This window comes from Crocodylus siamensis, chromosome 2 (assembly GCF_052110815.1).
Source record: "Crocodylus siamensis isolate JL-2025a chromosome 2, ASM5211081v1, whole genome shotgun sequence".
NCBI lineage: Eukaryota > Metazoa > Chordata > Crocodylia > Crocodylidae > Crocodylus > Crocodylus siamensis.
The window spans coordinates 287,985,611-288,013,494 of record NC_143396.1 but is presented as its reverse complement, the minus strand read 5'-3'; the positions used below and the strand labels follow the sequence as shown (position 1 = coordinate 288,013,494).

General features: G+C 45.6%; 1 protein-coding gene across 3 annotated transcripts in view; it reads right to left on the bottom strand.

Moving 5' to 3' along the window:
- Positions 1-793: 793 nt before the first annotated feature.
- The window catches only part of SYT16 (synaptotagmin 16), a 158,235-nt gene continuing 131,144 nt past the window's right edge, over positions 794-27,884 (bottom strand). For all 3 annotated transcript variants that reach the window (XM_090034324.1, XM_090034323.1, XM_090034322.1), the window contains 3 exons: positions 25,757-26,200; positions 23,048-23,237; positions 794-10,646 (listed from right to left, as the gene is read on the bottom strand). In XM_090034324.1, coding sequence (XP_089890450.1) covers positions 10,333-10,646; positions 23,048-23,237; positions 25,757-26,200 — 948 coding nt within the window. In that variant the 3' untranslated portion in view covers positions 794-10,332. The remainder of the gene's footprint in view (positions 10,647-23,047; positions 23,238-25,756; positions 26,201-27,884) is intronic.

The following is a 27,884-nucleotide window of genomic DNA, read 5'->3' as shown; positions in this document are numbered from 1 at the left end:
TTCCACATGTTTCCTGAAAAGAAAACTCTCTTTCAAAGCTCATCTTGAAAACTGACTTGCAAATACAAAGCAAATCCAGAAGTATGTTGGGGGGAGGCCTAGAACCTGCAGGTTGCTCAGTTTGCATGTGCTAATCTGAGCAGACTCAACTGCACACACGTTTTAATGACCTGGGAGAATTCTCCTGGCAGAAAAACTTACCTGGAGACACCTGAACAGATTCAAATACTGAGCACCTGAAGAGCAGGGAGCTTACAGCGCTGATGCTGCGCAGCCAGGGAGCCCCTGTGCTCACATCTCAGCATCCTCTGCAGGCTCCCTCAGTCTGCCTGGTGAAAGGTGACAGCATGCACACGGCAGCCCTGATTGGCTGATCCAGACTACTCTGAGTCAGCCTGTATCTCCCTGCAGTCCAATGTGGGATTCTGAAGAGGGATTGATCTGTTCCATGCTTGGCTGGCGTAGCACAGTCCAGCCTGACTAACACGCTGTCTCCGGGGCGGAAGGAGGGGGCAGAAGCAAAACACCTTAGGAGGATGGAGGACTCTTCTGTGGCTCCTCTCAGAAGGGAAAAGTGTACAGACATTCGTTCTCCCAGGACAAGCTCTCCCTAGTTGTTCCCAGGTTATTTTTCTCCTAGAGCAGCCATTTTTGCTCTGGGAGAAAAATCCCAAACATCTGTACACTCATGGTTTCTCCTGAGAGAGCAGCAACTGTCCCAAGGGAAAGTGAATGTCTGCATATGGCCTGTTACCAGTGGTGACCAGAAACGTTGACTGTCTTAGCTTGCTTCCTCATTTTAATTGATAGATTAGTATACATTTTACAGAACCCGTACAGAATGTGCATAGAGGCATTGCTGCATATAGTGTACACGTATATGGTATTAATAGTTGATACATTAACAAATCCATGGGTATGCCAGTATACTGGTATCAGTTTGCATGGATGCAGAGCTGTTTCTTTCTTAATGTTGTTTTTAGATTTAAATTATAAACTGGATGAACAGGAAGAGGAAGAGGTTCAGTAGGTCCCATGCATTTCAGTCTGCCTCATGGATTTGAAGCATTGGGTCTCTATTCTGAATAAACCATAAGCATTAAAAAATCATCACTTTACTAGGAATATTGATTAATTGTCACAACATGAAAAAATAAGCAATACACTTTTACGTGACTACATGAGCTATCTGCTTAGACTTTATTGATAAAAACCAGTAGCAACATTAGTCACTGTAGTAAAATCAGACTATTTCTCAGCTTTGAATGCTGATGTAGATACATGTGGGTTCAGTAAAGACATTTTGCAGGAGCTGGGGGTAACACGGTTTCCAGTGCGATCCCATCAAAACAGCGATATTCCTAACATAGCATAGAATTACCAAAGAGGCAATATATTGTATGAACATGCACAAGGAGAATAAAAATGTTTCCTCTTCAAAAACGTGAAAAGTGACATGTAAGTCTGTATCACTCATTCTTCCCTATAAACAGATGTTCAGAAACCTTCTCATTAGTCACATTTTCCCCACATTTTTGCACTTTAGACCCCTCCTTCAAAGCAGGTAGATGGATGTCCATGTCATTCCAGTAGCCTTCCCAGTCAGTACCAGTTATTTTTTAACTAGGTTGAAAGGACAATTGTCTATGCAATCTTGAATGTTACAAAAATGAAAAAAGGGAATCTGGGTTCAATATTCTACGAAGAGTAATAATGATTTATCTTTTCGTCTTTTTCCTTTTTAGTAACTGAGTTCCTCTGAGCACAAAGCAAAGGGATCAATTAATGTTCTGCTAGGTGCACTTCTACTCGCAACAAAGTTTGAATTTGGCTTTGTGTGCATCTCTTCCTATTGTTACTTGCTTAAGAAGCCAGTTCATAGCTAAGGCATGTGCTTGATAAGTCAGGAGCACCAAAAGTGATATTACTTGTTCCCTGACTCTTGTGCTCTGAATTATTTGGAATGCCCCTTGGACTGCTACCTGCTTTGTGACCCACTTTATATATATGAAAGTAAAGTAAGGGAAAATTTCAAACAATCCCAGTTTCTCTTGGAGTGACCCAGATCCCCATCAAGTAGACCTAAAGGCCAAGAGACCAGATCACCATCAAGTAGACCTATTACCCAGCCTTATCTACTCACATTCACACACACACGTGGTGGAGATGGAGCACTGTAGCTAGAGTCTTGGAATGAGCTATGTACTGTACAGGAGAAAGATTGGAGCATATATATAAAGGTAGTGCATCTCCAGGGTCCAGCTGTTAATGCAACAATAAGACAGTAAAAACCTATGCCAGGAACATTATATGGATCCAATGTAGAAAGAGTCCAATATGCACTAGAAATAGCTTGTTATGTACAGTATATTCAAGCCAACCAGGCAGATATACATTTAAATGTGCTTCATGCACGTGCCCTAGGGCACTTGACTGCAAAAAATGTATAAGGTATAAATGCAATCAAATATTTAAAATGCTAAAGTGAACAAGCTTGCTTACTCTACTCTTTATGATGAAGAACAGGCCAAGTTCTCTGCTGGGGTAGTGGCACTGAAATTAATGCAGCAGCACCAGCAGACAGCTTGACCCAGTAAGACAAAAGACCTGACAGCAACAGCAGAGGGTTATGGGAAGTATGTGGTGCATGCCCAGCTGGCAAGTTTGTGCTTGAGATGCCACATAGTGACAGCAAGAGATTAGGCAACAAGTTTTATCCTGAGCACCATGCACAGAAAATATTGCTATCACGCACAGACCTGCCTTGGAGCAGGTCTCTGTAGTTCCTAACAAGTGCAGATGGGTGAAGTGAGGATGGAAAGGGCCAGACCTAAGGACTCATTGGAACAGGGGCTGGAAAAGCCTAGTGACAGCCTGGGCTGGTATCTGCCCGGCGACAGGAAGGAGGTTTTCCCTCTCTTAATCACGAGTACTGGAATTTTATGATAAAAACAGACAAAGGAAAAAGTATCTGGCTGTTGGCACATCTTCATTTGAGTTTGGGACTTATTTTGTTGGCTGGGGCACAGGAAGGAATGGACCAGGTGGCAGCTGAATCTGCAGGAAGAACGGGTTTGGATCAATTTAAGGACATTGTACTATCTTCGCTCCATGTTGCGTACAAAGTTCTTCCACGTGTTCATTTGAGGACATGAAAGTTCCCTTCTGTGGCTGGGCTTTCCTTTTCCCCAGGGGTTGTCCAACACTTGAAACACCGAGTCAATGCAGATAGTGGACAACTTGGATGCCAATGAATTTGGGTGCAGACAAAGGACACATTTGCTCTGGAGTGAACTGATTTCACTCCACAGGAAAAGTCAAGTGGGCACCTGATGTCCAGCTTTCCTACCAAGTAAGCCACTCAATTCCAGGGTAAAGCTGCCCCTGGAAACAGCTGAAATAACTTGGCTCTGTGCATTTAGCAGGTCTGGAGCTCCAGTCTGTTTCATCCCAGGATAGTTATTTGCAAACAGGTTAGGACTGGCTCCTACACCTCCTAGAGGCCCTGTCATAGCACCTCTCCCATGCAACTACCTCCGGAGGGCTGTTTCATGACTGCTAGCACCTTGGTGTCATTCTACTTCAGAATAAAATTCAAGGTAAATTATCCTGGGATAAATGTGTTGTGTGTCCACACCCTAAAGTGGTGTCTTGGAGGACACATTGGTTTGACCATGTGGAGCCTCAAAGAGCAATGCATTCCAGTTACTGCTCCAAACAATTAGCTGTTGATGAAGATACTCATGCACGGCTGGTGAAAAAACTATGGATACTCCTGGGTGCTTGCACCTGAGGTCATCCCTGGTGACACCCAATGAAGTTATGACCTTGTGCCTGACCTTGCCATGCGTCATCAAATATATTTCAGCTAACATCTCATTGCAGCTGCTGGTGATTTAGGGCACATGCTTCTTATATGGGTGCACAGGGCCTCCAGGCTTCACACATGACCCATCACGTCCACTCTTCTTACTCAACAGCTACAAGCCTGGTTTCAGCAGGGAAGAAAGCTGGTCTGACTTTAAGCAGAGCCATGCAAAACACAAGACCTAGTATTTTCAGTAGATGGCTTTATGTACTTCCTTACTCAAAAATGCTTTCCCGTGTACACCATAATTTCAGCACAGACCATGCAGGGTACCAGAGGAGGTAGTCTGGTGAGACAGAATGACCCAGTATCTGAGGTTTTGCTGGTAGCTCCAACTCACTTCTCAGGTCCCCAAAATCTTCAAAAATCTTGTGCATTTTTTTTAAAACACCCAGGGCTTTGTCTTCAACCTTCCCAAAGAGGAATATGGACAAGCTGGAATTGATTACTGTGAGTCCCAAACGGCAGCTAGCTTTCTGGCACTAACTCAGATCTTAGAAGGTTTCTGCCCATTCACAGTTCAGCTACTATGTCATTCACTGGATCTAGGGTGGGTGATCATAAAAATATCTTCCCATTGCAGGATCCTACTAAGTACCCAAAGCCAGAGCCTTGCTACCCATTGCCGGCTGCCTTGCCAAGGCAACTGATAGGCCCGGATTTCATGACCACAGAAATCAGAAGGATCCATTCCTCCTTAGGGTTTTCTACTGCATAGGCACCCAGCAGTCATCGTAGACACCTAAGTGCCAGCTGGGGCACCAAGGTAGGGCAGCAGGTAGCCTCACTCAGGCAACCATGTTTGAAAACTGGGCTCTCACCACTCTGTGGGCAGGGATGCATCTAGGGAGGGCACTGTGTCATTCCAGACACGCAACGCAGGGCATGATCCTGTGTCATTCCAGACATGCAATGCAGGGCATGATCCTGAGACCTGAACTCGTGGAACTTTAAAGAAAAAGCCTTGAAGATGAGTGGATGGTTTTAGTAAGATCTGAAATGGGGGGGGAGGGTGTGCAAATTTATCTGTGTCAAGCATCACTTGTCACTCCAGGCTGGATGATGCTTTGAGCACAGATCCTGTATAAAAGGGCATCTGGGTGGTGGTAGCACAAGAAAAGTATGTTTAGGGGCTCTTCTATCTTTTCTGTGAATGATTTTGTACTAGAAAAAGGGAGGTGGTCATGCCAGATGAGATGAATATCTGGTCCTTTGTCCCATCTGCTCTACTGTCCGATATCTAGCCGAGGTGCAACCCCTGTTCAACAGTGCAATTTTGTGCTACATCCATGGGGATGGGGTGGGGAGATCTTCCTGATCCTGTCTGAGAAGCACCTTGTAGTTGAAAGCATGAGGATTGATATCCTTTGCCATTTGTAGCTGCTGCTGACAATCTTATCCACACGATCTCCTTTGGATTCTGTGCTCGTAATTTATTCTGTGCAGACAGCCTTGTGTTCCTGTGAAGCTCCTCTCTCTAATAAAAAAGTCACTCAAAATACATATACATCTCCTTCAGAGCCTTTCCTCACTGTTTATCTTCATTGCAGTGTCTTATCTAACAGCTGATTACACCTGCTAAAGACTCCGAGTAACCACGTGCATCATTATTTGGAAGTATTTTGTACTTCTTTTCCAGCTCAGCTCTAAGACTCGGAGGATGTTTTTGGTTTACAGGATGTGTCACTCCAAAGGAGAGTTGCATCTCTCAGGCATCGAGAAGCTGCCTGAAGCTTGGACAAATATTCGCTTCCAGTACTATACACAGAACAGAGAAAACTTGGCTGCTTCAAAACTGAAGCAGTCTGCGGAAGCCTGATTTGGTCCCTACCTACATGTCCCTGGGATGGGCTGCAAGCATCATCCTCAGTGCATTTCAGGGGCATAAAGGTGCTTTTGCATGTTAAACTGTATTTTCTTCTGGGTCTTTTACCCTTTTATGATATATAATGACCATTAAAGGTGCTTGAGACTATGAGAACTATTGCCTACCAAAAGCTGTGACAATTTAGGGCTTTTTATAACTGTATCCTCACCACAGGCTGTATACTAGGACAAGTATTTTGGTTTAAGAAAAATCACAGTCGTAGCCAACACAGTTCTAGGGGTTCAATGCTTGCAGGTAGACAAAACCTAATACAGTTGGTCCAATAAAAGATATCACCCACTAGCAGTATGATCTCCTGAACCATCCTGGCAACAATTTCACTTCTGTGCTGACAAAACCTAAGTTAGACAGAGCCTTATAAATTAGGAGGACAATCTTGAAAGGCACCAACCAGGAGACAAGAAAAAGGTAGTAACAGGCAGGGTTGAAGAATGGGAGGAAGTCGGGGTGCCAGGCCCCAAGCTTGGGAGACACCCCCTCCGGCCCCCGCTCAGATAATTTTCTTGTTCAAAATAGGAGGTGGGGACCCCCCTACCATGATGTTCCTGGCCTGAACACTTCTCTTACAGGCCCTGGTACCAGGGCAAAAGAAATTGGAGGGCAATGCTTCCCCTCCCCTGCCTCAGTCTTTGTATTATAGCTCTGTATATTGGTGGACAGGAGATGGTTGATCACCAAAAAAAAAGTACTGAAGTGAAGTAATCAGATGGATTAAAGATGATGATACACATCGGGCTGAAAAGAAAGCTCAACATGCAGGCGCTCTTCAAGGTCACTGCCAGCTCCATCTGAAGGGCAAGGAGAGCTGCCACTGGTGGCTAACCCCTCGCTCCTCAGGAGGACACCTGAGACGGCGCGCTGGGAAACAATTGCAAGCAGCTGGCGGTGCAGAGCGGCTGCAGTTCAAGACTGTCCGAAGACATTCACGCTGGAGCATCAGCCCGTCGCATAAAGTGCCCAGCTGCTGCATGGCTCTGCAGCACATAAAAATACATTGGCGCATTGTATGCGCACCCATGACTCTATAAACCAAACCCCAACCTCCCACGGGGGACGCATGTAGCATTCGGCAGTCTATAGGAGCAAAAGAGAACCCCACCCATATGGAAGGCCAACATTAGGGCAAAAGTCACTCAATGTAAGCAAGACATTGGTTTGGATTTTTTTCTTTTCATTGACAAAACACAGTTCAGATAAAGCCTTTGTAAACAGGCAGCTCCATAGCCCGATACATCAACAGAGTCGAGTCCTCTGTTGGACTCTCAGATGAATTCAGTATTGCAAGAGAAGAAAATAACATTTGGTGGGATCATCTTGCTTGTTGATGCACATGAAAAAACACCAGACAGACTACCAGGAGAGACGGTCCCCGGTCCCCCCAGAAAGGAACAGACAGCGGTTGTCAGAGGTGTGCTGGCAGGCACACAGCGATGGTTACAGAACAGCTGTCCACAACACGTTTGGGTAAATCAGTACCAGGAGCAACTTCCCTAACGAGAACTTAATAAATGTTATAAAGGGAAGGAAAAGTCCAAAGGAGATGACAGGAAATTCTGGTCAAGGGTGGCAAAGGGAGAATAATTATCCAAAAATATGAGCATAAATGGGAAGGTGAAAATCTCTGAGATCCCATGGCATGGCAGCTCAATCTCTGTTTGCCATTAGTTGCATGCACTGCATCTTCAGCTACTCTATCCAAGCCTCTTCTCCTGACCTTAAGGGCTGTGGGATTAGTGTTTAGTATTTCTTTCTCCTCTCTCGGACAGGAGGATCCTCCAGCCCCACAGTGTTGGCAGAACATGGAAATTCATAGGTTGTAGATTGTAAGGCAGGAAGGGACCTTGGAAGATTATTGGGTCCAGCCAAATATGTACATTGAGGTCACCGTGATCATAGAGTTGAGTATTTGATGGAAAGAAAAATCCTATGAAGCCCATCAAGGAACGGAGGTGTCTCCCAAGACTTATTTCTTTTTACCTTTTCCAATGTCATTGGCAGAGAAAAGTGAGCTCAGAAAAACAATTGACACTGCAGTCACCTCTACATAATGCAGAAGGGGATTATGAGCACAATTTATTGATGTAACCAGATCCAAGATATCTATGCAAAGAGACATATAGGTTGAGGAATATGCAGGCAAGTGGCAGAATGAAGCTGCCAAAAAAAATCCCCTATCATCAGGAGTGAAAAGAAAAAAAAAATATTAGAGAGGTGTGTCATTAATAGCAGCAAGAGAAAAATGAACATAAGCCTATAAGTATAAGCACCCAGAAAGCTAAGTTTGTTTCAACATTACTCAGTCCCTCCATACTTCATCAGGAACTTGATGCACAACAAGAACATGTTGCTCTGGACTCCGTGCATTGATTAACAGGTTTCAATAATTCCACCTCCCTGAGCAATTTTCCTTGGTAAGAACCAGGACAAATCACTGCTGTAACAATTGATACAACTGCCAATGCCTTTTAATGCCAAATATCCACGCAAAGCATTAAGAATTAATATGGTTTGAATTGATTTAATTACTTATTCCCGCTGTACTGTGACCAACTACTTGCGAGAGTGTAAATGTATTTTAAAATGATTTCCCTGTCTATAATCTTCAAAATAGATCTTGATGTGAAACACTGTGGAACTTAATTCCTCTTGAAAAGGATCTGTACCAAGATTGAACAAGGATGAAGTGTAAAAACATATGTTATTATACATCTGGGGTACCTCCAGCTAGTTTCAGCAACTTCCAAACAATATGTAATTATTTTAGCTTTATATTAATTGCATGTGGCATCTGACATGAACAATGGGTTATTAAATGAACTCCTGTAAGTTTATTGTGCACGCACAGCCCACGTAACAAAACCACCTCATGCACTCACATATACAGTTGGTGCACCTCATACAAAGGAAGGATGCAAAGATTACAAAGCGTAACTGCAATAACGATGACACCCGTCAAGCAGGACAGATCATGGTGCTTTTGTCCTGATGTGAAGCACACTGTAGGGGTAATAAGCCCCAGATTGCTAGATTTACCACTTAACCGCTCAACTGAGCTCCATTTTCTTTTCAGCCTGTGATTGAGCAGCGCTAACACTGCAGCCAAAGATGAATTTATTTGCTGGATTATATGGGCCACATCCTGCCATGGCAGCTTTGTGCTGCTCTTTCTGGTCTCAGAGGCCTTGAGGATCTGTAACTGCCTTAACTGCCCCTTCCTCCTATCTTGCACAATCTCCTTCCACCTCGTTGCATCTGTGCCTATCCCTTCCGGATCATTTTTTACATTATTTTCCCATCATTGCCTTGTTCTATTTCCAGGTCTGATACCCTTTACCTCAGCTTCCAAGGCCTGCTTTACACACCTTCTCTCTTGTGGAGGTCCACAAGCTTTTGATCATGTCTTCTTCTCCATGCTCAGTTTTCTTGTGCTGCACCAAATATTTTTCATAGCACTTTTGTTTTCAAACTCTTGCAGCCTTGTTTCCATTTGTGCTGCTCTAGAAGCGCCCAGTAGCCCTTCTGCCATTTTAATGAAACAGCAGAGCATATTTCCTTTAAGCAAGATGCAATAGAGCCATTGCTTTAAGAAGACAGCTAGAAGAAAAGCTGTGGCTGGGGTGGCCCTATCTGCTGCACTGACCCGCCAACCCCTCCTTGTTGCTGTCAGTGCTTCCCAGGATGGGCTGACCAGATGTGGCTCAGGGTTGAGGCCTGTGCTAGAAGTGGAATACAGATGAGATGTGTGTGCTCCTTCCTGGCACTGCAGTGGTACCACTGAGACTGGACTTTGGCCTGGCTGCTCACTACATGGGAAAAGCAAACCAAAGCATGTGGATGAATCCAGCCTGAGAGGCCCTTGCTGTGAAGTACAGAGTCACCTTCCCAAGTGAGCCTCCCATTTAAAGAAATAGTGACCGAGGCACCACGGTGGACATGCAGCTTGTTCTGGTCTCCATAATTTTGTTATTCACAATGATAGAAGCAACAAGCTGGGGAAACCAGGAAGCCTCTATGCATGCATTTTACAACGCTATCTTAAATCAGCACACATGCAAACACACAGCAATACACAATAAAAATTGCGCAACAAGGGAGACATGCTTACTTCAAATAGCACTTAGTCTAGTCAACAGTACCAATGCTAACCCAGCTGAGTAACGGCAATCTCTAGGCACTTAGAAGTCGACAGAGAACTCTCTAGTGCTTTCCCATGCTACCTGAAAAATACATTATTCAGTCACACATGATATCAAATGTTTATTTCTAGGACTGAGATAGGGACAGCAAGAGGGTAGAAAGAGTTGGTTGTTTCCCCCCCCCACCAACTTCTTCCCTGTTGGTTATTTACTTGGGTGAGAAAATATATATGAAACCCCTTAAAAGGGAATGGATAAATTTGCTGACCAGGCTGCAGCCACCTACATTCACTGTGACTGTTAAAAAACTAGGTGAAATACGACCTGATGGTTTTTGACATTTGCAATGGGATGACTGCTTTCAGCTGGGTGACACTGTCTGGGTGGGGGTGAGAAGACCAGCACACAGTCCTAGGAGCTCAGAGTCGCACCAGGGACTGCTAGGACTCCAGTAGGGTGTGCCACCTACAGACCTGCTGCCCCTTTGTCTCCTTCATTTCCTGCCAATGGTTTTGCTCTTCTTCTCCACTGCTGTTCTGACCCATAGAAATCCAGCCAATCATCTCCTTGCGCTTCATGCTGCGTCTGTTGTATATGGAAATCATCAGCGTGACATCAGAAAGCTGAAAAAGGGCGACCTGGAAGATGAACGTCTCCTTGTAGACGGGGTTTGGCTGTCCACGACGGATGGAGGTCTTGCACCGAGACATCTCCTGGCCCATGGAGTTGAGAAGGCAGAGCTTCCCATAGGTATCTAGGGCAAAACAAAGAGGAAAAGGGCTTAGCTCTGGAGAAGGAACAGTGGGGGGGAAAAAGAGTCGAAGCTGAGTGACACTTTTCCATGGGAGTGGAATAGACATGAAGAAAGGTACCTGAGCAGGTCCTCTTGGAAGCTCTTCATCATTCAGTAGGAAGTGCAGAAATCAGGCTGAGTTTACCTTTGCTTTCATGACCTAGCCACAGGCTTGCCCCCCAAAGCCTTGAACATCCCTCCAGGATGAGTAGGTATTTTTAGGCATCTCCTTGGAGAATTCATACCAGCAGAGGCCTCTGAATCCCCCCTCCACTTCCTGGCACCATAACTCTGCATTGGAGCTGCTCCACCAGCATCTCCCCTGGTTCCACTTGCTTCACGCGACTCCCCTTTAAAAGGGGGGAAACCTGCTACCTGCTATCTTAGATCATGACAATCTTCCCCCAAGCCAACACTGATCTACGGGGTCTGGAAATGTGGCTGTGGGAGGACTGACTTGTGGGAGAGGGCAAAGATGACAGTATGACCTAAGTGTGACAGTAAGCAAACACTTTACTGCATTATTGAAAGTTTGCAATAAAATCCCCCTTTTTTTTTTTGCCTTTCCTCCTGTATACAGTAGAATCAAGGCCATTTCTGTTCACTGTTCCAGTTCTGTACTCTACAGGCTTCTATATAAAACTACGCTGCCTCTGAGAGTGCCACTAATACACACTTTGGCAAGTCAAAGCTTTCTGGTCCCATCTCACCATTGCCCAAGTCCTGCTCAGCCCAAGCTGACAGCTGATGATGGCATTTGGGTCACTTTGTCAGGCAGACCCAGCTCTCACCTCTTTACAATTGAAGACCACGCTCCTGTAATTTTATGTCATCTCAGAGTGCACTGCAGATAGGAAATAAAATTACAACCCGCCGTCTCCTTTCTCCAGCACGTCTAGCCTTTTCTATTCCGGTTTGATGTGCTATTTTACGCACTTATCTACTGAGAAACACAAGGTGTGAAATTACACTTCAGGTGTGAAAACACTTGTGTCTCTCAAAAGCCGGGCTCTCCGCTCCTCAAACTGTTCCTCTGAAAAAGCCGTCAGGAAGCTGACAATTGAGGAGCAAATTGTGAGCCTGCACAGCTGTACAGCTATCCAGTTATGGCAGGGGAAAAGTTCAACCCAGTCACCAGCTCGCGATGCCAATTTGTCTGCCAACATAATATTTGAGATGAAGTGAATCTTGCCAACAAAGGCCTGCTTGTTAGGCAGAAAAGGAGAGCGATTTCAGTCTTTATGCTGTCATAACTAGTTTCCTGATTGTGGCTAGGAAGGAAAGAACCACTTAAATCAAGGAAGGTGAATGGCCCAAGTGCTCGAGGCAGGTTTGGGGGTCCGCATGCTTTACAGAGACGTGGACTTCATCCCCACCTCCAGTCCACTCTCTCTGCGACTCTCTGGGGCTGAATTTAAACAAAAATACAAATGGAAGTTCTTTTCTCGCTCAAATGAAGATTGATGCCAAGCAGAGGATTCCTTCTAGTACTTGTTGGGATTTTAATATTTTAACCAACTTCCCGGATAGAAATTTGTCATGGAGTAACCAGAAAGCCTGGCCTCTGAAGAAAGGCCTACTGAGGATCTTGTAGATCAAGTCTAGTTGAGGTGGGGGCAGAAATCATAGGTCTTTTCCCCCAAAAAAGGTTATTTTGGATTTCAAAAAAGTTCATTTTGGAGGGCAGGGGGAATCAGACAGCCTTAGAGGTGGTGAGGGGAAAAAAACAAATCAGGAAACATCTTTGCTAACGCTTCATAAAATTCCAACGTCACATTTTTCACAAAACATCAACATATTCACCCAACAGATACCCCGGGGTATCTAGGGAAATATATGTTTCCTTCACTTAGCATGAGGGAAGCTGAAATGATAAATTGGTGGCGTGGGCACAGAGGAGACAGAGGCTCCTGGACAGGAGACCTTATCTTGGCCCCTATTCCCCTCGCCCCTTGGCTCAGAGTGTTTTTCAGTAAAGCAGTAAATGGCTCCGCCAACATCTATCGTGTGAAGTTCATTTTTTCAGCTTTTCTTTCCATCCCCACTTCAGACAATCAGGTATTTCTCAGGGAAAACAGAGAGAAGGCTTGAGCTCTGAATTTGCCACCCCCCACCATGAACTAGCTTCCTTGCTGTCTCTAGACCCAATATGCTGGGCCTTGGGTTGAACAATAGACAAATTATCCATAAAGTTTGGCAAAGGTGGTCAGCAGGAAAACGGTTAACAGCACTGAAGTGTAATGGCACCACCTAATGATGACGGTGCAGGTCCCACCCCTGCGAATGGCGGTTTCTGAATGTCCCCATTAATCTTCCATGTGTGAACACAATGGGCTCCTTGCAGTCATGATAGTGGTAGCCCCCGGCCAAGACTGGGATCTATAAATCAGGAGCAAAGCCGGTGCCTTTGACAGAAGCCACCGAGGATCCACACGGTGAGAGGACACTGGAAAATCAGACCTTCTTGGAAGCCGTAGGTTAAGATCTCCTGCTCAGTTGTGTGGCAAGGGACAAGCCCTGGAGCCCATCTACACATGCAATTAGTGTGCCTAAATAATCTCTGGTGTAGTTCACGCTGGAGTTTATTGCTCCTAGGCACAGCATTTACACATGCACACAGACTGTAGCACGTTGAGCTGGGTCCTGGGGGGGTGGGCGTCAGCTTGCCCGCCCGGAGCTACTCTGCCACAGCTCAATGTGCCATGCAGGGGCCGGCTGGGGCACGAGGGTGCTTCAGTGCAGAGTTAACCGGCAGGCAGCCCCCCTGCACTGTAGCACCCTCATGCCCCAGCCAGTCCTGGTCACCATCTACACGTGCGTTGCAGTGGAGTAAATAACTCTGCCGTAGGATCATACTTGTGTTGGGCAGTATTATTCTATGGTGGAGTTAATTAGTTTACTCTCGCCTAATAGCACTGCACATGTAGACATCGATGCTTTAGTGCAGAGCTATTTAGCCAACTCTACAGGAAAGCGCACATGTAGATGTCCCCAGTGTAAATCAGGAGAGATTCAGGGGTAACACCAGAGCAGGGCCCTTGAAACCTTCTAGCGTTGCTTGTACCATAGGAAACATTTTACCCACCAAGCTGAGTAGAGACGAAGCAGTGGCTGGTGCACAGAAAGGCACTGGTCTGAACTGGTACACTTCCACATTCTGCAATTTGGCATGAGGATCTGCCCATGATTCTTTCCATAACCCCTTCCAGCCTCTGAACTGCCTGCTGCTCCAGGAGGGAAATCTCTCTGGTTTCGATTTCCCACATGAAAGTCATCCCTCACATCACTGTGTTGAAGTTAGTGAAGTTACACCCAGGACAAAAGTGTCCTACTTTGCTTAAGTGTGAGTGTGGAAATGGTATCTGCCCTCTCTGAGCTGGAATGCTTTCTGCCCAATGGGGTAGCTAGCCTACGTTCTGGAGTTCCTTCACCGGAGTACCTCAGTACCTCTCACTGTTTCATGAACTGACCTGCACAGCACCTCTGAGAAGCAAAGAAGGATCAAAGAGTCTAGACCAGTGAGTCTAGACCAGTCTAAGCAAAAGAGTCTAGACCAGTGACTCTCAACCAAGGTGCCCTAGCACGCTGGGGTGCCTTGAGATCCTTTCAAGGGTGATGCGGGGTGCCGTGCAATGTTAGCACTGTTAGGTGCACAAAATGGTTTGCAAGATAAATCCAGAGATTTCAAACAGGAATCCAGTGTTAAAACCATTCTGCCCTGCTGTGGTGTGAGTCCTCTGCAACAGAAGGATTGCTCTAGTATTTTTTTGTAATCAGAAAATGAGTGAAAACTAAGGCTGGAATTATCCAAGGGGGGAATTATCCTAGAGGGGGGAATTATCCAAGGGGAATTATCCTAGAGTCTAAACAGGTTGAGATCCACTGATTTAGACACGTGTCACTTCCCAGCGCTTTAACAGGAAAGGAGATGGTGCTTCTCAGAAGCACCCGTTCAGCTGGTGCAATGTAAATGTTATGTGTTCATGCTCCAACAGTCATACAAAACTGCTGGAACTTGAACCCGGAATGAAATGTTATTAGTTTAGTAAAATCATTATATCGCTATAGGAGCGTGAAGACATAACACTTACGTTGCAACAGCTTCAACCAGTTCCATCCAATACAAATATAATGGTTACATCTGTCCTATAAAGGTACATCTACAGTGTTGCCCCAAGATATCTCACCTAGCTCTGAACACTAATACAAATACTTCTCTAGCTGCACGGTGTGCCCCATCCTTTCTCTAAGAGGGAAAACATAGGTTTCCATGGTAGGTTTTGCATTCACCTGAGAGCCTCAGGAAGAGGGAAGGAATTTGATCAGTGAGCGATGTGCTAGAGGAAATCCCTGCCGCCCCAGCTCCTGGATCTAGCGTTTAGCATGCCCAGTGCATTAGAGCAACAGAAGGCAGAATGTGTAAAACAAACACCACTCTCCAGCTAATGGAAGATGATATTTTCAGCTACAAAAACAGTAACTCAGCTGCAGCCCAATGACAAAGGACCTTACACCCTCATTATTATTATTTTGACACTTACTGGAGTGGTATCCACAAGCATGCCTTTATTTTATGGCCTGCCACCATGTCCCCTGGCATTCGTTAGGTTCTTTGCAGATTGGCTTTAAATAGTTACCTCCAACTGATTTGGGATTCACAAATTGTTACCTTGGGAACTGGTGTATTTTCTTCTATTTATTTCTGGATTTTATTTTTTTCTTGCCTTAAAGATATGAGAGTCGGGGCTGGAATCAACAGTTACGTAGCTGCAAATTGAGCTTGGTGTTCCTTTGACTCAAATGGAGCTACATTTAGTATTCTTCTAAGGACTGGGTTTGTAGGGTGAAATATGCCTTTTCAGCATTTTCTTTTACACCGAAATACTTGTGTTAAAGACAGTTGCTGGATAGCTATTGTTACCCAACGGGTGAGCTTCCCTGGCACTTCCCTAGCACCTGTTTGTCAAAATATTTAAAGTGTTTCCCAAGGAGTTAATCAATGTATAACTTGGGTACTCAGCCAACTCCCTTCTTCAGGCCATTGGCTTGCATGGGTTATTTAGGGCATGAGACAAAGGGTACTGAAGAACAGCGTCAGCTCCCTGGATCCCCTCTGTGCTAATGCAGGTAAAGCTGTAAAGCTGCCATTAGTGCAGGGCTGGCCAACCTAGTGGCAGAAGTGCCACAAGGGACACGGGCAGCCTCTGTGTGTGTCCCCCAGCAGATCAGGGAGGGGACAGGCTGCACAGCAGCTGATAGGGCAGGGAACATAGCAAGGGAGGAGATTGGGCAGGGAGCACATAGCAGGAAGCAGAAAGCAGAGAAGCAGATCAGGTAGGAGAAAGGGACTGGACTGGCGCTTGGGAAGGGTGTGGGACTAGTTTGTGCTAGGTCTGCCAAAAGGGTCGGCCCCCACTGTGTCACTGCATCCTGACTAGATAGACTAGGTTTCATAGGAAGATTAAAACTGCCAGCTGCACCCACCTGCACTGCAATCACACATTTCAATTGCAGGCGAGGCCTAGAACTATGCCTGTAAGCTCCAGCTGAGTCTCTTACAGGTCTCCCCCCTGGGCCTGGTGTGTGCAGGACACAATAGCCCTAGTCTAGATGCTATGGCAATCCAGACTTTCAGCTCTGGGGATTCCCTGTTCAATGCCTCATCTATCAGTCAGGAGGGCATCTACAATACATTCCCAACATGATCATGTCTGGAGCTGTGGACAGGAGCTGTTTGCCATTGGTTACTTATGCTCTCATTATCTTCTATGGTAGCTTAGGCAGAGCGACATGTGTTAAAAGTCAGGACACAGGATGATACTTTACATCTCCTCTGCAGCAGACAGCATTTCTTGCTGTTACTTAAATGGCTCCTTGAAAGCAATATGAATGCTAAATATGCACCCTTCATCAACCACCAGTTTACTTTATTTACCAGATCACGTGACTCTCCTTGAGTTATCACCAGATCCCCGGCCACCCAGAACTGGCTCTAAAATCTGCCAAGTTACCCTCAGTAGAGACTGCAGAAATTCTGAGTGGCATTAAATGTAGGTACACGGATCCCAAATCCTACCGGGGGTTGTAAACATGGAGAGACATTGCTGGCCTGGGTGGAATAGTCTCAAGGGAAGGTTTTGTGGTAAACAGCTACAACTTCTCATAATTTAACCCAAATCTGACCCCAAGTTCTAGATTTATCCATGTCCTTTCCAAGTATAAACTAAGGGAGTTTGAAATTCAGAAGGGAAATGATCCAGGTGCAAATGTGAGACTAAAGCTAAGTCTACAGTAGTGAGTGAAAGTGTGACTGTGATGTGGGCTGGCTTTCCCATGCCGCCTTCACCTTTGCTACCTTAGCCAGTGATGGCGGTGAAGTCCACTGGGACCCCAAGTGCAACAGGCACCTGCAGCCTGCATGGAAATCCATGTTGCCACCTCATCACTGCTCTTCTTACCAGTGTTAGATCAAAGCTAGCATGAGGATGCCATCCACCTTGCCCCTACAGACCACGGCCCACCCTGGGCAGGTGTCACACATCAAGCACTGCGTTAAATTCACAACCCGTCTGGTTCTGAGTTTCTCAAGCCAATGAGACCTGTGATAACTCCTGGTGTGACCTTGCTATGTGTCTCCCTTACTCCTCCAAAAAGTGCAGGGCAGAAAGGATGGTATCGTTTGAAGGCTCCAGTCTGGGACTCCAGACACCCACTTTCAATTTTTGGCTCAGTGGGGACTCTCAGTGTGAGCCTGGGCAAGACACTTCATCCACAGGGCAAGGCCTTCCTCAAAGGCATTGGCCACTGGCTGCAGCCAAGGCTGGAGTGACCAGCTGGGCAGTGCCAATGCTTCTGCTGGGACTAAAAGCTGGAGGTTCCTGACTACAGGGTCTTACCTCTTCTCTCACTGTTAGACCAACTGCCGTATTTGGGGTCAGGAAGGAATTTTACCCCATGGTCAGATTGGGATGGTGGGCCAGGGGTTGCTTTCCTCTGTAGCCGGAGGTATGAGCCTCTACCTGGGATCTTTTAACAACTCATGACAGATGGGGAGGTGTACGGATAGCACAGCAACGAGGGTCACGTCTGTAGACAGGAATGCTGTGGTCTCTTTTGTACCTGCCAGCCTTGATGCCCACAGTGTCGACTGCAATTTTTTTTTACTCTCCACCTGCTGATCTCTCCTTCAGGAACTCTCCCCTTTCCTAATGGAACCTTTAAATGTGCTCATTCTCTCTCTTTTCCAACATTAATCCTTTTGTATTTGTTTAATGGGGTTAATACGCTGCTGGTATAATAATGATCACGTAGGGTTGTAATTATCATGTGTGATTCATCCTGCACTTGCTGAAAAACGGTGATGCTTTTTCTTACCAGAGAGGACGTCTTCACAATAGTCTTTGTCAAGCTGCCTTTTCAATTAACATAAATCCCCCAAAGAAATGGCAAAGGGGAAGGAATGAAGACTGCAAAGAAACAGTGACATCAAACAGGGCACCAGTAAATGTCTAGCAGGGGGGCAGAGACTATCTATATTGTGTCTATGTGCTGCTGGGAATAATGGACCGTTTTGGCTTTCTTCTTGGGTCCCAGGTGCTACCACAATTAATAATATTACATAATAGCAAGAACATGTATCAAGGTTGCAGGTCACAACCATTATTCACTTCCAAAGGATGCCTGTTTTGTGAGTACACCCTTCATGAAAGGCAAGGGACAAAAATATAAACCCCAGAACCATCCTCAGTCTCCAACAAAACTAGGAGAACGTGGAGGAAGGAAAGAAGAATTCTTCCTTTATATAACGGAGCAAAACATTAGCACAAGGTGATGATTTGTAGGAGGACTAAATAAGGTGAGGTATTAGACCATATATAAGATACTGAAAGGACAGACAAACCTGTTTCAGCTGCTTTAAAAAGTGGGGTGGGATTCGATGCTTGCAAGTGTTCAGTATATGATCTTACCTAACTCAGGGGTGTCACGTATACAGCTCGTGGGCCATATCTGGTCCCCAGAGTCATTTCCTCTGGCCTGTGGGGCTTCTCACGGGCCCAGGAATTCAGGGGGGAGCCTGCTACAGAATTCAGGGCTAAGGGACCTTTGGAGGCAAAAGAGAGCAAGTGACAGCTGTGCCAACCCAGCACCACCTCTCACACCACTGCTGGGTCCAGACCTGGTCTAGAAGTCAGGGTGAGCTTGATACCCCGACCTAACCGTTACATGTGCCTGAGCCTGTAGGGATATAAGTGAGCTAAGCTGCCCCAACCCTAAGTGAAGCAGCTTTAAAGCTGGTGCAGTTTTGCTCTGCTGGTATCATTACAGAACCGTGCAGACACACCAGCTGTATCAGAACAGCTTGCATCCGTTTCCTCTGATAGCAAGACAATCGTTACATCTGCCTGTACCCGAAGATGTCAGAGCTCAAAGAGATGCATCGCAAGAAAAGCACAACAAAATAATGCGTGGAGGTTCTCTCTCTTACACACGCACACACACTCACACTCATTGTCAGGGGCCTGCTATTGTGGCCTTGCCTTCAGGAGTTGTTCCACATGCCCTGCAGAGGTAGCAGAGTGACTCACGTGAATTAAGAGTACAGAGTTGGGCTCCTCTTTGCACTCACTCCTGATCCAAGCTACTTTCAACCCTCAGAGATTCAAGCCTCTTAGAATGTCTCACGTGAACCTATAGTTAACCTCAGCATTGTACACACTCACCACAATGTACCCATCAATATGCTGCTGGATCCCTCCATTTTTGCTGGATAAACAATGACGGTTTCCATATTTACCTGACTCCACTGTCAATAACATTCTTTTGAACCTCTGATAATGTGCAAGGTAAATCCAGCAAAAAAAAAAAGCCCTTTTCCTAACTCAAACCCATGTCCCTTTGAGCCCTTGCAGACTGCACAGCTGAAAACAGACCGGTTTATCCCACGTCTGATTGCCCCAGGCTTTGACTCTCATCAAAAAAGGTGCGGAGAAGAGTCACCAAGGCAGCTTGGATGGCATTTAACTTAAATTCATCTGGATTCCCCGCCCACAAAAAAAAATCTCAGTACTTCCTAGGTACTTCACGTGTACGTAAGTGGGACAATGTCTATAAGGATCCCAGGGTAAAAGCCTCTGTCCCCAGAGAAATCTGACTTCTGCTTTAAACCTAGGACATTGCTATTCCAAAACACTGTAAATCCAATCCCCTCTACCTGCTGGGAGCCCCCAAGGCAGCAGTCCCCCCCGGGCATGAGGCAGGGCTTGCGTACAGGCCTGCTTGTTGTACCCAAGGCAGGGAGCTTCCTTGTGCATGGGGCCAAGAGCAGGGCGAAGGCAGGGATGGAGTAAAGGATTTATGGCTGTGCGGAGCTTCCCGCTGTTTCCTCCCACACTGGGGTGGGGGCAACAGGTGTGTGTGTGTGCACGTGTCAAAGAGGCGGCAGAGGCTACGCTGTCCGTTGGGCTGCAGCAGTCTCCACTGAGTCGCTCTGCAGCTACTGTGCAATCTGTGTGTGTGGGAAGATCTCATCCCTCGTGTCGCCTCCCTGGAGCATCTGCCAAGTGCCATATGGCGAGTAAACATTACACTCCTCTCTCCCGTCTCCTGAGCCAGCAGGGCTAGGGCATGGGAGTTTACATGCAGTATGCCACTCGCTCCCGTCCTGCAGGAGCGTCTCTGAGTAGCAGGTTGGGTTTCCAGCCCTTTACACACTTCAGGTGTTCCACAACACTTTACAAGCACAGTAATGCTTGAAGTTCCCACTGCGCTGTCAAAAATAGCTCATTCCCCCCACCCGGAACAACAGAATGGGAGAGAAATACCAACCAGGAAACCAAGGCTACTGCACATTTCAACAGCAAGCGAGCTGGGATTTTTAGTCACTCCCTCCTTCACAACCCTTGCTTTAAGCTCTCATCCAGAGTGCAGCAGCCTGCATCCCACAGTGCTCCACTGTAACATCAGCAATGGCTACGAGAGCCAGTTCGAGTTTGGAGCGTCTCCATCTGAACAGACTTTTTCCTCCCGTCATGTTACTGGAAACTTTACAGGGCTGTAAATTCAGTAGAGAATGGAAAATAATCATACAATACGACTTTGGAGGCAAGAAGCAGGTTGTGATGGCTATGAAGCTGCCCTGTAATAACTTATGAATTCCTGTACATTGTCTGATTATTGGTATCCTGTTTACTACATGAATATATATATATATATGGGTTTAACTCAATAAGAGTCTGTTTGGTACAAGCAGGAAGGGGAAGAATGAGTCAAGGTAGTCATCTAGCAGCAAGTGCTTACCAGATGTTAATGGACAATGCCAGACAATTTTGCAAACTCTGACCAGCCAACACAGCTGGTTAAGCTTGGAAGAACCAAGGCCCTGCACACAGAGAAGAACCAAGAACTCAGGATGTTCCTACTGGGTTCTTACTGAGATTTTCCCCTTAACCTGCTCCCATCCTCGCACATCAACCCCTCATTGAAGTAGAATCATGCTTTTGATCCAAGCTAGAGGTCTCATCTGGGATTATTAGCTAAGCCTGAACGAAACATTCACTTAGGTTGGTAGTTTATGTCTACTTTGCTATGGCAATAAAGGCTAAACCACTTGTGTACTGAAAATCTTCCAGTTCCTCATTCCTTGTCTAGTACAGACACATACTCCCACAGTTCACTGGAAAAGAAACAGCCTTGGCCAGTATACTGCAACCCAACGAGGCATGGGTACTGTCTCCAAAAGTCCTAGTGACACATCTCTGGATGTAGCACCACTGATTACCCAAATTGAACACTGTAGTCTGGCTGCTCACACCTAAGTGTAGGTTAAGTAAGTACTGATCACTAGAGTTAACTCTTTAGTGATGACACACTGCTGGGGAAGGGTAGCAAACTAGGGAACCAGACTTGGAAACAAGCCTATTCGGGATGTCTGGAAAAGTTGTGTGTCCATCAGAGGATGGTAGGAAGACAGATATGCACATAGTCTGTCTATACTGGTTTATTTTCCAGTGCTTAGTTTCCTACTGATAAATCAGCAATACTTTGGTTTATGGAGTCTGTTTGGTCCCTGGCTCCTAAAGGAAAGAACTTCAAGTGCTTGAGTCAAATCAGATGCGCAGCTGACACGCAGGGCATTGTAGCCCAGGGCTGACTGAAGAGGAATTCTGTCCTGAGACAGGAAAGAGCAAGGGGCTCTATCCAGATCTGTGACAGGTACACTCGGGAAGAGCAGAAAAGCTGCAATGAACCCTAAATTTGTGACAGACAGATGTGGGTACATGTAGGCTGCTGTCAAAGGAATGAGCGAGCCAGGTTTCAGGTCCTGATATCAGCATAACTGGCAAAACAAAGTTCAGTATGCGCTGCAAAACATGCCCAAGGTGCAGAATAGATATTGGGAGCCAGCCAACACTGAGCTACCATAGCTATATTGCTAGCAGTAATAAGCTAGTTAAAAGCTGGCTCAGTTAACAGCTACATAAGCTTCACTCACTCTTTCAACTGCCGTGTAAACATGCCCTTAGCTCTTGAGGGACTGGTGACAGAAGAGGGGGCTTAATTCTGCAAAGTGCAGAGCACTCTGGCTGCGGTCCAGCGAGGCGCCGAAGCCTTCCCATGGATGTGCTCATGGCTGTAAATTGCAGTATTTGCTTAAGTGCTGTGTTGAACGAGGGCCAAAGCAACACCTTGCAAGATCAAGGCCCCAAAGAGTTTTCATCTATAAATCCCAAGTTCAGATTTAGTGCAAGGCAGGAGCATCCTAAAACATTTGCCAGAAGGGGGCTGTTTGGTGCCTGTGGTGAAAGGGGCTTCAGCCAGCTCCCAGCAGGCAGGTAACTACATCAACGACAAAATACCTCCTCTGTAGACAGCACCCGGGAGCCTCAGCTAGGAAGCCAGGGTCTGACTGGGCATGAAGACTGGACAAGTCACCTAGCTTCTCTGTGGCTCAGTCTTTTATCTGTAAAATGGCATTAATAGAGCACTTCCCTCCTTCAAGGGTGCTTTGAGAGGGCAAATGCATTAAAGGCTCTGAGGCACTTAGGTAACAGCAGTGAGGGCTGTATCATAGGACTCTTAGTCAGACTCTACTGGAAAATTCATCAACATATCTATTAGGATTTTAAAAAATTATTACAATCAAATGTAAAATTCTAATTTGCTCCTGAACTGGCAAAATCTGTAACTTGGTATCCAAATGCTGAAAACTGGCCTCAAGGAAATAAAATTCTGACTTGATGGCACAGATCATAGAAAGTGAGGGTTGGAAGGGACCTCAGGAGGTCACATCTAGTCCAACCCCCTATACGAATAGCCAACCCCCTGGATGAATAGCAGGCGATGTGACAGGGGACTTCACTTACCAGGTGGCCTGTTAACAGCGAGGTTTCGGAAATGGCTGCCTTTGATCATCTCTACTGACAACCGTCCAGTCGTGGCATTGTATGACAACCCCACCAGCAGCTCTGGCACCCCTCCGTGTGACAGGGACTGTGTCGAAGAAGCACTATCGCTGTGGGAGATGGCCGACAGACTAAGCTGCGAGTCTCCGCTCTGCAAGAAAGAAGACCAAAGAATGTCACCGGAATGCTTCATAGCTCCCCTGCCTTGAATTTACACCTTGTAGTCTAATTTGGGAAAGATCCCCTCTTAAGAGGTACCCAGGACCAGGAATCAGCTGCACGAAAACAATGGGGCAGAAGACCAAATCACAGCGGTATTTTGCAGAAACATATCCTTCAACACTCTCTCTCTAAAGACCAGGAGCCCTGCCTAATGTATTATTACTGGCGTAAATCAAAGCTTTTGAGATAAGCATACATTCTAGTGCATCAACTGGAGAGTAAATCTCCCTGAAAATTGCTTTCTGATGGAATGTGTCTTGCACAATCTTCTCTTTTTTGACACTTTCTGCATATATCCTTGCTTTCTTTCTTGTTGGCATCATGTTCCCTTCTCCTTCAACCCGGGAGATGATTTATTTTTCATTTTATGTGCCTAATCTCATAAGGAGTTTCCTTTATAGGGTGAAAAAACTTAGGACTTGTCTGTACCAGGAAACTGAGTGACACAGATAGCTACTGTGGAATAATGTATTAAGTAGTCCAGAATAGCACCCCATGCAGAAACTATATTCTGGAATCAAAGTGATTTTCTTCAGTGTAGACAAAGCCTTCAAGGGAAAGGTTATCTGTTACTATGATTATTGTTACAACCAAAGGACTGAATAGTAACACAAAAATCAGCCTGCTTCTTTTTCTTTTTCCCTTTGCTTTTGGAGAAAATGGAACGGTTCCTTCGCTATCATCACTCAGGACACAGAAGAAAAAAATGACTGGCTACTTTAAAAGGAAAAAAGAACCCCAACTTGATAGCACAGAAAAATGAGAGGCACGAATATTTTTGGTTATATCATACATTGGACCAACTGTATAGTTTTCTTGCAACTCTGCAGTTGGTCCACCAAAAAACCCTTGCCTCTTGGGTATTACTCAGACTATCACAGCTACAACATCCCTCCCACCCCCAATAGGAAACACCTCACTCTTCCCACGTATCTCTACTTTGAAAAAAGCACTCTGGGTTTTCACAGGCTTTTGCATGCTTTAGGTATCTGGCAGCACAATGATGACACAGTAATGATCCTGGTACAATGCTATCATATGTGATAACCATCTGGGATTTGAAGATGTGGTTTTCAGTGGAGTCTAAAGGAGAGAAGCATTCACATCCCATACAAGTGAGGCACCACATTCCCTTAGGCTTCTTCTAAAGCCCCAGCCTGGTTATGCTCACATATCTATACAAAAGGACTCTCTGCAAGCTGGGAAGCTCTCTGGTCGTACAAGAGGCTGCCCAAGATGGATACTTAATTTTCCTAATCTGGCCCTGACCAAATGTTGGAACACATGCATTAGTAAATGTGAAATACTCGGGGTTGAAAACATGGAAACGTGGGCTGTGTATACTGCAGCACCTTTCGTAAGCACTAACCAGCCTGTGGCTGTGACTGCGTTTTGTGGTAGCAACTGGGTACCTAGTTCTGAAACCTCTAACCAACACTCGACAGGCTCATAGATTCATAGACTGTGAGGCTGAAGGGGACCTTGGAAGATCATCGGGTCCAGCCCCCTGCACCAGGCAGGAAGGACACCTGGGGTCGGGGGACTTCAGCAAGGTAACTGTCCAGTCTCCCCTTAAAGACTTCCAGGGTAGGCGACTGTTCACTGAGCCCCTGATGTAGCAGTAAGCTGCTACTAAGTCCCCTCTCAGCCTTCTCTTTTTCAGGCTGAAGAGTTATGCAGAAAGAGCCAGTCCCAAATACCCACAAAGGAGAATAATGTTTTATGTAAAAAAAAAAAGGAAAAGAAAGAAAGAAACGATACTTTAAAAATGTGCCCCCCCCCCCCCCCCGCTGGAAATTATGACAGAGAAGGTGAGCTAATGGGTGGCTCCTGCCACACGTTACATATATTACGCCATTCACTGGTTAATTGTGCAATACATTTAGACCAGGCACACATGCAAAGTAATGATCACACCATAAAAATGTCCATCCAGCTATAAAAAGAGCCAACTACCTACAAAGTTAGTGCTTGACATATGACAGGGTCCTATCAGATACCATGGAGCAGAGGACAAAGCTTCCACTGACTCAGGGTGATGCTCACTGATTGCGAGGAGGATGCCAACCAGGAGCTGAGTGGCGGTGGGTGTGTTGGGAACCCTGAGCGAATGCTTAAAGCAGGGGCCGCCAACATTTACGGAGAAGCTACCCACAGTAGTGCAGTTTGCTCTGAATATGGGCACCCCTCTCCTTGCTGGCTCCTGACCCAGCAGCCACTCCTGTCCAGCTCTGCAGTCCTGACCCACCAGCTGTTTCTTTTGCTGCCAAACTGTTGTCAGCATCCCAGCTTCATGAGACCAATGATATTGCTCAGTGGGCTGGGTCCAGCACGCGGGCCACAGGCTGCCATTCCCCAGCTCAAAGGATTAGCCAAGCCTACTGCACCCCCTCCCTAATCCAGTGACACTGTGTTGAGAAAGGCTCTTCTCCTTTCAAACAGACTTACACTCAGGTTGCTCCGGGGCTCCAGCACCAGCGTCACCTTCATTTCTCCCTCCTGGTTGAGGTTGCTCAAGTAAAACAACTGCTCCCCCATCATCTTCGCCCTGCTCATTTTGTGCACAGCATAGAGACGGAACCGGAGCGCATAGTTACTCAGCTCTTCTGGCTCCACCTTGCTGAAGGTCATCTTCTCCTTGAACACAGGAGTGGGTCCTCTCTGTACACTCGTCTTCGCCCTTTGTTTCTTGCTGGGCATCAGAACAGTGTGAACTTGCCACGTGTTCACACCACTACGGTCCTTGTCTGGGATATCCTTTGCCTCCAGGATAGTCACCACCAGCTTCTGGCTTGAGGCCTTATAATCAAAGGTGATGTCTAGGTCACCGCATTTAGAGATGGGCTCATGGGTGCTGTGATGAGCTGGAAGATTGTGTGTTCCATCATGTTCCTGCCAGATAAAGAATAAATTAATTAAGGCATAAAAATATGTTCTTATACAATTACTACGATATCCACAACACCCACAGATCAGTGGAGGTGTGAAGGTTCACAAGCACAGCAGAACCAGCATGACAGAACCACAGAATTGTCAGCTAAATGCCTTGAAGAAATAGTTGGACTTTCTAACAATAAAGTAACACCCCTATCACATAGTCTCATATGAAATGAGAATGCAGCCATCACTTAATTCTTGCGTGCTGTACCCGTTATGCCAATCCAACGGGAACATTATATAGTCATGCATTCATACAGGAGTGGAGTTGGATTTTAAAGGTCCCAATTCAAATAAAATGTCTCTGTTTGAACTTGTGTTTTGGCGAGGCACTAGTTATTCCAAAAACCTCAGATCTAAACATCATGCGGTTTCCTGAGAGGCCAGTCCTAGCTAACTATCAGTTTTTGTGATCTGTCTCCTGCATAATCTCATGAGCAGAAGAACTTGCTCACAACATTTCCAACAGAGAAGTTTTCTGATTAGTAGGAGAGCACTGATTTTGCCAAAATTTTACACAGCAAGAACATCAAATGGAATCATTTTTACCTTCTTTTTTCATTTAACAAACAGTTGAGTGTTTTGTTTCAATGTGATGAAGTTTCAGCTTTATCATTTTGATTCACCCAGGCTACAGTGCAGAAGAACTCATTTTTACTTCCCAACCCATTTAAATGAAGCATTTCTACAATTTTGAAATGTAACAAAATATTACGATCGTCTCAAATCAACATTTGGGGGAATTTTTGTTCTGCGGGAAATTTCAAAATTTCCGTCTGTTCTGCTGTCTCACTGCATATGATAATAAAATGATCATGACAATGATAATAAAAAATGTAAAATCCTGAAATATCTCATGGGAGGGAAGTTCCATTTTCTGATCTACTCAAGCAAATGCTTCTTTTCTTCCTTTTGCTCACAGGAAAAACAACAGAAGTGAGGATACAGAAAAAAAGTCAGATCAAACACATTTTGATTCCTCTTCCTGTGTGGATCTCCCACTAAAGTACTGTTACCTTATCTTCGCTTTGGACTCCAATGTTTTTATGAAGACACACCATGAAACCGGTGCAAACTAATTCACAAGCAACCATTTTTCCCTACTTCTTTAAAACATTTATCTTGATAAAACAAGATAAAAAAAAAACCTTGCCAGGGCTCACCTTACCTCACGTCGGGAGTGCGTGTGCATTTCTGTTCAAAGGTGCTTTTTATCTCCGAGACAGAATGTGTTTCGGGTGATAAAGGGGTTGCTATAGCGATCAATCATCTGTATTTAAACATGAGTATACACTGTACTAAGGAAAGATTTTCAGTTAATAGCCAGAAGGTGAATTAAGGCCTGTCACTCGCAGTGTGAGTCACCCTCCTCAAACATTTATCTTCTTTTATTTTTAAAGCAACACATATTTTCAGTACGGGGCTCTACCTATTGAAGTCTTAAGCAATAAGGATGCAATTCCTTAAGAAGCACTGATGGACTCGATGTATCAAACAAAGCCAAACCTTCCACCGCGTCTCATGAATTGTCCTGTCAAATGGGTAAGCCCACTTTTGAGGGCAACCCTGTATTTTCCCATTCATGCAGGAGCTGGCAGTTATCTGACTGGTGCGTATATCTGTTAAAGCAAGCGTGAGA